The 12,569-nt window shown below is 40.0% G+C and overlaps 1 protein-coding gene across 2 annotated transcripts in view; it reads left to right on the forward strand.

Annotated features, from left to right (window-relative positions):
• Positions 1–9,566, forward strand: part of Clcn5 (Cl-/H+ antiporter 5) — a 174,844-nt gene extending 165,278 nt beyond the window's left edge. For both annotated transcript variants that reach the window (XM_090326675.1, XM_090326676.1), the window contains 6 exons: positions 1,667–1,747; positions 2,360–2,902; positions 4,742–4,928; positions 5,983–6,381; positions 6,789–7,005; positions 9,473–9,566. In XM_090326675.1, the coding sequence (XP_090182801.1) occupies positions 1,667–1,747; positions 2,360–2,902; positions 4,742–4,928; positions 5,983–6,381; positions 6,789–7,005; positions 9,473–9,563 (1,518 nt within the window). In that variant the 3' untranslated portion in view covers positions 9,564–9,566. The remainder of the gene's footprint in view (positions 1–1,666; positions 1,748–2,359; positions 2,903–4,741; positions 4,929–5,982; positions 6,382–6,788; positions 7,006–9,472) is intronic.
• The last annotated feature ends 3,003 nt before the right edge of the window (positions 9,567–12,569 follow it).

Here is a 12,569-nt window from a genome sequence, read left to right on the forward strand (position 1 = left end):
TAGAACATTGCTGCTTTTGCCAAGAATCATTCATTCCTTCAAGTCTTAATTTTATTCCACCGTCTCTAAAATATTTTCTGACTCTCCACAGCAATTCGAATTCAAAGAAGAAATTCATAGATGCTGGTTTGTCATCACCAGTATTAATCTTATACACATTATATGTCCCACGTGCCCACATAAAGATGATCCTCTCTAAATAATACTAGTTCACCTTTCTATCACCCTGTCTTTTTTGTTATTGTTGTTGGTCATGAGGCTTAAATATGAGACCTGGGCTCTGTCCCTGAGCTCTTTTGCTCAAGGCTAGCACTCCACCCCAATAGCTGCACTTCCAGTTTTCTGCTAGTTAACCGGAGATAAGAGTATCACAGATGTTCCTGACTGGGCAGACTTTGAACTGTGATCCTCAGATCTCAGCTTGCTCAGTAGCTAGAATGACATGCGTGAGCCACTAGTGCGAGGCATCTCTGTCCCTGATTTGTGTCTGTACTGGGACTTCCAACTCAGGGCCTCATGCCCTCACTTGGTTTTACCACTGTGCTACAGATTCACTTCCAGTTTTTCAGTGGTTATTTGGAGATAAGAGTCTCACAGACTTTTTCTGCCCAGGCTGGCTTTGAACTGTGATCCTCAGATCTCTCTCCTGAGTAGCTAGGGTTACAGGTATAAGCCAGAGTGGTTTTTGCCATTGGCCGAGGATAAGTAGAGTTCGTTAGGAGTTGCACTTTTACAAGATGAAAAAGTTCTGTAGAAGTATTGGAGAACAGGGCCAGTAGTTTGGCCTAGTGGTAAAGTGCTTTCCTAGCATGCACAAAGATCAGGGTTTGATTCCTCACTACCACATGCTTAGAAATGGCCAGAAGTGGTGCTGAGACTCAAGTAGTAGAGCTCTAACCTTGAGAAAGCTCAAGGACAGAGCTCAGGCCCTGAATTCAAGCCAAGACTGGAAACAACAACAAAAAGAAACATTGCAGAACAACGTTTATGTAATTAAAAACTGCCAAGCAGAATTTTTTAAATGAACAGAAATATATAAAACATTCCTTTACAAAGGGAACTAATTAAATACATTGCTGTAAATACTTCGTTTATGTGGGGGAATGTAGGTCTCCAAACTCAATTTGCGAGTAATGCAGATGGTGGTTTAATTTGGGGTAAAGCATGAGCCTCAATCACAGAAAAGATTCTCTTCTTTACTTAAGCAATGAAGCTCATATGTGTCAACCTCTAGCAGATGGTTTTTGCTGTTGTAGTAAATAGAAATTAAACTGTATTTCCAGCATGGAGTGTGTAATGGTTTTAAAAGAAAACCTTAGTCATCATTATCATTCATTTTAAAACAACAACAACAACCACAAAAACGCTGGTACCAGTGGCTCACACCTGTAATCTCAGTTACTCCGGGGTCTGAGATCTGAGGACCACAGTTTGAAGCCAGGCCAGGCAGGAAAGTGCATGAGAACCCTTATTTCCAATTAACTAGCAAAAAGCTACAAGTGAAGCTATGACTTAAGTGGTAGAGTTCCAAACTTGAGTGGAAAAACTCAGGGACGGCATCCAGGCCCTGAGTTCAAGCCCCAGAATTGGCACCAAAAATAGAGTAAAATAAAGCAACTTTTAAAACCATGTTATTCTCTTACTAACTTTGCATTTTGGGTTATAGGTCTTGTCAGCTGCGGCAGCTGCTGGTGTATCTGTAGCCTTTGGGGCACCTATCGGTGGAGTGCTATTCAGCCTGGAAGAGGTAATGGGTTCTGACAGTCTGTAGAGCATATATGTGCTCTTCTTATTTTTATTTTTTATTATTATTATAAAAGTGATGTACAGGGCAGAGAGTGTGGCCTAGTGGTAGATTGCTTGCCCAGCATGAACAAAGTTCCATTCCTTGGTACCATATACACAGAAAAAGCCAGCAGTGGTACTGTGGCTCAAGTGGTAGAGCACTAGCCTTGAGAAAACTCAAGAACAGTGCCCAGGCCTTGAGTTGAAGCCCTAGGACTGGCAAAATGTGATGTATAGACAGGTTACAGTTTCATAAGTCACGTAAAGAATACATTTCTTTTTGGTCAATAGCACCCTTTCCCCTCCCCCATCTGCCTCCCCAACCCAGTTTTTCCCTCCTGTTTCTGCCCGCAAGTTGTATAGTTCATTTTCAACATAAATTTGTTGCTTTTGTATCAGGAATTTGGGCCAGTATTGATGTATGTACTCTATACAACTCAGTATACTTTACCATGTGTCTAGAAATCCTAGGGTCATTTTCATTCTTGCCTCTAATGCCAACAGTACCCATTTGTCACCTGAAACATGTCTACCTATTAACCGAGTTTGCTTTCTCACTTTTTTTGTCTTACAGGTTAGCTACTATTTTCCACTGAAAACCTTATGGCGTTCCTTCTTTGCTGCCCTAGTAGCAGCATTTACTTTACGCTCCATCAATCCATTTGGGAACAGCCGCCTAGTTCTCTTTTATGTGGAGTTTCACACTCCATGGCATCTCTTTGAGCTTGTGCCCTTCATTCTATTAGGCATATTTGGTGGCCTGTGGGGAGCTCTGTTTATCCGTACAAACATTGCCTGGTGTCGGAAACGTAAGACCACACAGTTGGGCAAATATCCCGTTGTAGAAGTACTCATTGTGACAGCCATCACTGCCGTCCTGGCCTTCCCCAATGAATACACCCGAATGAGCACAAGTGAGCTCATTTCAGAGCTGTTCAATGACTGTGGCCTTCTGGACTCCTCCAAGCTGTGTGATTATGAGAATCACTTCAACACGAGCAAGGGTGGCGAGCTACCTGACAGACCTGCTGGCAAAGGAGTCTACAGTGCTATGTGGCAGCTGGCTTTGACACTCATACTGAAAATTGTCATTACTATATTCACCTTTGGTATGAAGGTGAGCACATCTTGGGGTGGGGGCGCTCAGTAGCTATAAGTATGGCTGTGGGTTTTGGCTGCAGTGCCAGGCTTTTAAATTCCTCTGACATGATTTCCTGCCTCCAAACTCCTCTTTTTTCCCCCCATTTGTTCTCATAACTTGCTTCACAGTTGTATCTCTTATCTCATATTAGCTCAGACTACTTTTGTGCTGTATGAAAAGCTCAGTAATAAGATCTTAAGAAGCTAAATCCCCCCCTCACACACACTTTTTTTTTTGGTGCTGGTTCTGAAATTTGAACTCGGGGCCTGGAGGTTGTCTGTCCGTGAACTTTTTCAGTGAAGGCTGGAACTCTACCACTTGAGCCATAGCTCCACTTCTGACTTTTTGCTGGTTAATTGGAAATAAGTCTCATAGATTTTACTGCCAGGCTGGCTTCAAACAGTCCTCAGATCACAGCCCCTTGAGTAGCTAGGATTACAGAACCTAGCAATTGTTCTTCGTTTTTGTAGAAATAGATTTTGTTCATTCCCCAAAGGATAATCAAGTACTTAATTCTAGTACATTTCATACCAAAAAGGAGATTCTTATCTACTATTAACCGTCAAAAAGTTGGAAGTTGAGTTGTGGCCAAACTGAGAGAGCATTAGTCTTGAGCAAAAATGCTCAAGGGATAGTATCCAGGCCCTGAGTTCAAGCCCCAGGCTGGTACAGTTTTTTTTAATGTTATGCTAGTCCCAGTCCCAATAAACATAAGCAATTTTTATGTGCTCCTTATAAAAACAGTTCTCAGAGTGGTACAGTTCAATCTTAGTACCATTTATAGTTTCCATGTTTCTGACAAAATAAAAAAGAAGGAAACCTCATCCTAGGTTTTCATTTGTTGTTTCCTCTCTTTAGCACTATACTATCCAATCTTTTCTGTCTAATCTCCAGTGAAACAGAGATTCAAACAGGATGGAGACCCTGAAAAGTTTTTTTAAGAGACTCTTGTGTTGATCTTTGACTTGCAGTTTCATTGCTTTATTTAAAGGCCATCAGAACACCAGTTGTAAATACATTCTAAAGTCAAACACAGACTAGTTAAGAATAACCCACTGCCTTTCTTCTTGTAATTAGAATTTTAATAATTCACAATAATATTCTAGTAGCCAAGAAAAAAAAACAGGGAGATAGATGAATTTTTTTTCTTTTTAGTTAAACATGCATCCTTACCCATAATCTCTTTTTAAATTATACTATTACAAAATAGACTAAGAACTCATGCACCATGTTTGGGTGTGAATGGTGGATTCAAAACAGGTGCATAGTATTGTGCATTCCATTTAAATCCTAGCACCAGATATTACTAACTCTTGACCTTGAATGAATGACTTAATCTTCTGGACCTTAGATTCTTTATCATTGTTAAAAAATAATGACTACTTCTTGCAGTTATAAAGCACCTATAAAACCTTTTGTGTAGAGAATATGGTAGTCAATGAAGAGTAGATTGTTACCAATATGAATTCGAGATTGGTAAAATGTCTGCATATATAAGAAATTCCATCTATTTTCCTTTTTCTTTGGGAAAGGCCTGATTTCTGACTCTGTTCTGTGTTGGTCTGGAGAAATTAGGCTCTTGCCTGCTGGACCCCGAATCAGGGTAAGCTGCTTTGCAGTCATTGTTGCCTGCACGTCCCAGAGAACCTCTAGTGCCTGTAGTGTTCCACAAATCTTAAAAGCCACTTGCTAGCATAGTGCCTTGTTCAGTTGTCATTGGCCTGTTTGCTTTGCAGAGGGTCAGTCCTCCAGCCCTAGTGTATGCCAAACAACCACATCATTCATTTATCAGTGTCTCTTGCTTTCTCTTTGCAGATCCCTTCTGGCCTCTTTATCCCTAGTATGGCTGTGGGCGCTATAGCAGGTCGTCTTTTAGGAGTAGGAATGGAGCAGCTGGCTTATTACCACCATGACTGGGCCATCTTCAATAGCTGGTGTAGTCAGGGAGCGGATTGTATCACGCCTGGCCTTTATGCCATGGTTGGGGCTGCAGCCTGCTTAGGTGAGTAGTGTTTGCATTGATTTAAAAGAAGTCACCCTTCAGGTAACATTCAGAAGAAGAGTGATATTGCTGGGGGTGTGGCTTGATTGATAGAGTGCTTGCCTAGTGTGCATGAGACCCTGAGTTCGATCCCAGCACATTTGGGTGAAAAACAAGCATGAAAGTACTTCGACTTCTTTACTAAGAAGAGTGATAGTAAACATAGTTGACTGCAGAATTTTAAAAAATAATCATCCATTTCCTGTTGGGTTCACTATTTTTCAAGCATTTTAAGGAAGCGAATTCTGCTCTCACACTGGGAAATAATCAGAAATTTGGACAAAGATAGCTGCATAAGAATATATGTCAGTATTATTTATATCAAAATTGATCTGTATGGCATGGTTCACATCTGTAATCCCAGCACTTGGGAAGCTGAGGCAGGAGGATCTTAAATTCTAGGCCAGCCTGAGCTACATAGTAAGATTCTATCTAAAAAAAAGGCAATTATTAAGTAAATTATGGTTCATCAGTATGGCATCATGTTATGTAGCCTTGAAATACAATATCAAGGTACATAACATTGAAAAATATAACATTAAATTCATATGTAAATTGTTCCCAACATAAAATGGGGGGAAAGCATGGGGTGGAGAACATAATTTGAGCTTCCTTCAGTGAAGACATATATTTTGCATAGAAATTACTTGAAAATGTCATGTAGAATTTTTACTCTGTTTGCTTATAGGCAGTAAGCTTATGAATACTTACTTTCATCTTTTTTGAATTGTCTACAATGGGCATGCATTACTTTCATAATTAGGGAAACGAAGTACTAAGTGAAACAAAAATCAAGAAGGCATCTTGTACTTTGTTATTTTGAGAAATCTGAGTCACATCTGTTTTAACCTTACTTTAATGCAATCTCCGGGGCCTGCACAGTTGTCAGTGAGACCCTATTCTAGCATTATTTCTGGTAAGTACGTTTTTCTTGGCTGGGGCCTGTGACAGGCCCACAATTGTAATGAATCCTATGCTTTGTCTTCTTCAATGGCTTGTGTCTATTTCTTTGCAGGTGGGGTGACTCGGATGACTGTTTCTCTTGTTGTCATAATGTTTGAACTAACTGGTGGCTTGGAATATATTGTGCCTCTGATGGCTGCAGCCATGACAAGCAAGTGGGTAGCAGATGCTCTTGGACGTGAAGGCATCTATGATGCCCATATCCGTCTTAATGGATACCCCTTCCTTGAAGCCAAAGAAGAGTTTGCTCATAAGACCCTGGCAATGGATGTGATGAAACCCCGGAGGAATGATCCTTTATTGACTGTCCTTACTCAGGACAGTATGACCGTGGAGGATGTGGAAACTATAATCAGTGAAACTACTTACAGCGGCTTCCCAGTGGTAGTGTCCCGAGAGTCTCAAAGACTTGTAGGCTTTGTCCTCCGAAGAGATCTCATTATTTCAATTGGTAAGGATTTCAGAAAGGGGCTAAGGGAATTCGCTATAGAATTCAATAAATATGCATGAAGTTACCTAGCCCCCATGGTTCATACCTGTAATCTTAGCTTACATAGGAAGCTGAGATCTAAGGATCGTGGTTTGAAGCCATCCCAGTCAAGAAAACCCATAATACTTTTATCTCTAATCCCAAAAAAGCCAGAAGTGGCCTTGTGGCTCAGGTGGTAAAGCACTAACCTTGAGCAAAAAGGAGCTCAGTGACAGTGCCTATGCCCTGAGTTCGAGTCCCCGGATTGGATATATATATATATATATATGTGCATGAAATGGGGTGGGGAGGTACAAGGAGAACAGGAAACGAATAGCTTGGTCTAGAACTAGCAGTTTAATTTTCAACCTTTTTTTCTGTTCAAATAGAAAATGCTCGAAAGAAACAGGATGGGGTTGTGAGCACCTCCATCATCTATTTCACTGAGCATTCTCCACCAATGCCACCTTATACTCCACCCACCCTGAAGCTTCGGAACATCCTGGATCTCAGCCCCTTCACTGTGACTGACCTTACCCCCATGGAGATAGTAGTGGATATCTTCCGTAAGCTGGGACTGCGGCAGTGCCTGGTTACCCACAATGGGTAAGAACAGTTGGCTGAAGGCAGATTGCCTTGTGGAAGAAAAGTAAATGTGTGGTGACAGAACAGAAAGGGGTACCTGATTTCAGTGAACATTAGCAGCACTTTTAGACCTTTGTGAAGCCCTTTGGATGATGACAAGTGTGTGTGTGTGTGTGTGTGTGTATTGGTCTTGGGGCTAGAACTCAGGGCCTGGACACTGTCACTGAGCTTTTATGCTCAAGGCTGGTAGTGTTCTACTGCTTGACCCACAGCGCCACTTCCTGACTTCTACTTTTTTTTTGGAAGTTTATTGCAGATAAGAGTCCTCACAGACTTTCCTTCCCTGCCTGGTTTTGAACAGCAATCCTCAGCTTTCAGCTTCTTGAGTAGCTAGGGTTACAGGCATGAACCACCGGTGCCTAGCTGGCTATTGTTCTTCTGTCATATGAAGAAATATGAATTGTACAGTAGTAACTCAGTATTTTCTCTTGTTCGCAGCAGTACTGAAACCTTCATGGTATTGGGAGGATTAGTATTGTACAGTGATCCCATGATTCTAGGGTAGTCTATCCAAGACCACCAATGGATGCCTGAAACTGCATTATAGTTTTGAACCATATATACATACACACTATATTTTTGTCATATCTACATCTCTATAATCAAGTTTAATTTATCAATTGGCACAGTAAGAGATTAAGAGCAATCAATGTAAAATAGATATAACAGTAAACTAGAATACTTTATATGAATATAATTTCTTTTCCCAAATACCTTACTTTTTGGTATTATATTTCTGAATATAATATATTATATTATATTTCTGTGGTCCATCACAGGTAACTGATACCAAAACCATAGACAGAAGGAAATGTTGTTTTTGGCCCTTCTAATCCCTTTGTTGTTATTATTTGAGGACAAGAAACCCAAGTTTCAGTGAAGTCTGATGGTTTATACATGAGTCTCCAGTTAATAAATTGTGAACATGCACTTAAAACTATAAGCCATGGGGTTGGGGATTTAGCTCAGTGGCAGCTGCAAGGCCCTGAGTTCAGTCCTCAGCTCTGATGAAAAAAACCCAAACCAAAACAAAACAAAACAAAAAAACTATAAGCCAAGAGTCTGGAGCTTTCCTTTCTGAGATATTTTCTTGTCCAGTATATTTATATTAGAAAAGGGTTCAGGGGAGGGATAGAGTTTTTTTTTTATTTTTACATTTTCTTTTATTGTAGGGGTAATGTATAGAGGGGTTACAGTTACATTCGTCAGGTAGTAGGCACATTACTTCTTTCATATTGATACCACTTCTCATGCTTTTGTCCCAGTTTCCTACCCCTCCACCCCTCCCAATCATCTTGTTATCCCCCCTTGCCTCCCATATTTCAAATAAACAAATAAACATATATATAGTTTACCAGGTAACCAAGTCATATACTGTAACAACATGAAATTCACCAAAGGGCAACAAAAGAGAAGAGAAATAACATAGTACATTAAGAAGAACAATCACACAAGACAAAGCTCTTGTTTCCATATCCTAGAGATCCTTTCATTTAGCCTCATCCTATATGACCTATGTACATAGGTTTTAAGGTATTATACTCCTCTGCTAGGAGAGTCCTAGATGTGTACTAATTATTACAAATGAGGGAAACCATTGAGCCTATGTTCCTTTGAGTCTGGCTTACTTCACTTAATATGATTTTTTTTCTAAACATGCTATCAGCTACTACATTATAATTTCCCATCCTCTAAAATGGTGACATTGTGTAACTGATATTTTATGGGAATTAAATCAGTAAGGTGACATTTGCTAATTCGTTTGTTCAATGTTGACTGGAACCCTGTTTTGTGAAAGAAAGCATTCCACTGGATCCTGGGGAGACACAAATAAAACCATTTTCTACCCTCAAGAAGTGTCCAGTGTTACAGGAAAGGCACACACACAAAAGCAGTTACAGTACAACAGCAAAGCAAATGAGTGATGTGAAAGATGTGTACAGAAAACACAAGGTTTCTGAGAACAGGAGTTACTGCTAGCTTATAGGACCAGGAAAGGTTCTAGAAGAGTGAACATTTAATCTGGCTGTGGGGATATAAGTTCATATGTACAGAGAAGAATATTTATTTTTTTTAATTTTTTATTGTAATTAATAAAAGGGTTACATGATATTTGCCAGATAGAAGGTGCATTAATTCACATACATTGATACCCTTTCACATGTCTTGGTACCCATTACCCTCCTCCCCACCCCCCCACCCGTCTTGGTTTTCCCCCCTTTCAGAGAAGAATATTTAAACCAAAGGAAACTGAGACCCATGGATGGAAATGTTTGCATTGTTTAGGGGCTTGTGTATATCTCTTGTTACCTCATCATTCTGGAAATGTTTAAAGATGCAGTTGAGAGGCATTAAGGAGGGTGAGTGTGTTGGGCTATTTTAACTGCACATTTGTTTTACTTGGGTTGTATTGTGTTTTATCTTTCAGGCGATTGCTTGGAATCATTACCAAAAAGGATGTACTAAAGCATATAGCACAGATGGCAAACCAAGATCCTGATTCCATTCTCTTCAACTAGAATCATGGGAAAGACATTGCAGACCATGGAAATATTTTATTAACTGGGTACCCAAAACACATTTCCCATACTTGGATGGCGAAGTCCTAATTAGTGTGTTGTCTCTTTCCTACAAGTTAACCAGTTGCACTACATAATCTCTGGAAATTAATCTTCTCTTTAGGAGAAAATACAGTTAGGCTTCTGTGATCTTTGCATTAGGAAGATTTCGTGAAAGAGTATACAAGATTGTTATTGTAATTATATTTGTTTTTAATATTTTCTTTTTTAATTTTAAAAATAATTGTTAGCCAATATGAAATCCCTGAAAACTATGCAAGAAAAATTACAGCCGTCCTGACATAGAGCCTGCAGGAAATTCATGAGAAAGTCGCCTTTGAGGGTGGAAAAAAACCTAACTGTCATTGGTGGAAGATGAAGTGTAAACTTAAGGGGCTTTGCCTTTTCAAACTACAGAAAGGAAAGCCAGAAGGAAAAAAATAGTCATGGTATTTTCTAGACTGTGAAGATTCAGTTCAAATGTTATCCTTGTTTCTGTTACAACATTTAGCATTATTAGTTTGTTATGTGTGTATGTATATGTTCATTTAAATTTCTGGTTATAAGAGAATGCTGCTTTGGTTAATCTCCTCTAAATGAATTTAGAGAGGTTGACTTTTATAGCTTGCTTGTTCCTGGTACTCTTTTGAAGTGCACAAAATAAGTTATAGAGCTTTCTCCTTGTCTACAAAAAGGGTAAATTTCCAGATGGTATTTGTTAGCTAAGTAGACAAGGACTTTGCCATGCATTTGTTTAGTCATGAAGAATGACCTTTTTTTCCAGCTTCCTTGAAACAATTAGTAAAGTTTTAAGCAAAGTCACTGAGTAGGAATTTCACATTTTTGTGAGGTCCTAACTTTCTCTCACCCAGACACCGCCTTCATGAGTGATGGTGCTTTAGGCTTCTGGAATATGTAAAGGGAATCAAATCTAGACTGCACACTGGTAAACAGGGAAGATTCAGAATTGTGTCAGCATCCTCATGCACTCCTTTGTAAAGACCACCAGTACTAAAATACCTGGGCATTCATGCTCCTCCCTGTGATAAATGCATATAACAGGCCAGGGTTGTCCCCATGAACATGAACTAACCTTGGGTTACTTTGGAATATCTGGAAGGGGTTGGAATGGGATAGGTATCTATGACTCCCTTGATAGTCCTTTAGAATTCTAAATAAAAATGCAGAGCCATCCTAAGACTCCAGGGGTATGGACAAGGCCTTGTGACACCAAAGGTGCTTGTATCCAATTGAAAAGGTGCATGTCTCAATTTCCTACCACATGTATTGCAATGAAAAAACATCACACTTTAGGGATATCCGGTAGAATCAAAGAGCCAACACCATCATTCCAACCACTATTTCATTTTCTGTAGTTTTATCCATGTGCAATGACTAGCTTTCCATTCCATTCTTCTTTCCCCTCGGTACTGAGTCTTCTCTTTGCGATTGAGTACTATGCCTGATTAATCATTCCTAATAACAAAAGGGAGCTACTAGGGCTAGTTAAATTGCAAGCCAAGGCTCAGAAGACTTAAATATGTGGACTAAGAGGATACACAGCACTTTTCTTTGCCTTGTGGCCCAGTTGCTGCTGCCATGCCCCCATTTCTTCCAGATGCCCATTATAGTGAGGCTGTGTTATCAGGAGTGAGTGTTCAGCCTTGTCCATTTTACAAGTCTGTTCCCAGGGTTTCGGGTCATCTTTCCAGGCCAGAAACAGCAGTCACTTGGCCCATTCCCCGTACCCACTCCCCCATCCCCAAACACACCATTGTACCTCCTTGTAAAAGATATTTAGTCCTCTAGTGTAAGACTTAGAGCTAGTGTTTCTAAAATCTGAAAATCATTTATTGCCCAGAGCTGAGTAACCAAGGCTTATTCTTTTATTTTTATCTTTAAAATATTAAGGCAATTCCCCACCCCCACTTTCTCCTTTGAACTATTATAAGTCTAGTGTTTTTAATGAGAAAAAATGTTTCAGGGTACACAGTATCATCGTTGTGGCTCAGTACCTTTATATCCTTTGTCCCTTCCATATATATCACTGAGATATCCCTATGAGATGAGACTCTGCTTGACCACTCTATATAGTACGTATATATCAAAGTTCTTATCTGTATAGTTTTTGGTTCAATCCCTATCCTCATTACTTTACTCATGAAAGTTTGCAAACTGGAAATGCTAAATCCCTGGTATCTGATGGCAAAGGGAAGGTTTGCTCTTCATAGTCAACAGAGACACACAGGGAGTCCCGTTTGCCCTTGTTTCTTCTCAGCTCTGTCCTTGATTTTAGACAGATGAGCCAGTGTTAAGGTGCTACTTCAGAGAATACATTCAAGAAATCAGACAACATTGTGCCAAGGTATACTTTCTACATGTTAAGCACCAATTGGCCCGCTAGAGAATGACAATATTCCTTTGATACCTCATTCCCGATAGATCACATTCGTTAACCTCAGCTTCTCAGGAATTCTTTGTAGCTTGCTTGCTAGATGTAGTTATAGTGTCCGCTCCATGTCCAATCCTATGGTTTGGTTTAAAGATTGGCTAATTGGGGCTGGAGTGCTTTATAAGACTGCTAGCTTAGCACTTTGACACTCAGAGGTTTCTGATTTGAGGTCAAGGAAAGTATTCTTCCTGCCATTACAATTCTAGCAGTAAGATATCCTTTTTTATTTCCGTGTGTGTGTGTGTGTGTGTGTGTGTGTGTGTGTGTGTGTGTGTGTGTGTGCGTGTGTGTGTGTGTGTGTGTTGGACCCGGAGCTTGAACTCATGTCCTATGTGCTATCCCTGAGCTTTTTCATTCAAGGCTACTGCTCTATCACTTGAGCTACATACAGCTCTACTTCCTGCTTTTGAGGCAATTTATTGGTGACAGGAATCTCATGGAATTTCCTACCTGGGCTGGCTTCGAACCATGATCCTCAGATCTCAGCCTCCTAAGTATCTAGGATTACAGGTGTG

Source organism: Megascapheus bottae, chromosome X (genome assembly GCF_031878675.1).
Source record: "Megascapheus bottae isolate mThoBot1 chromosome X, mThoBot2.hap1, whole genome shotgun sequence".
Lineage (NCBI taxonomy): Eukaryota > Metazoa > Chordata > Mammalia > Rodentia > Geomyidae > Megascapheus > Megascapheus bottae.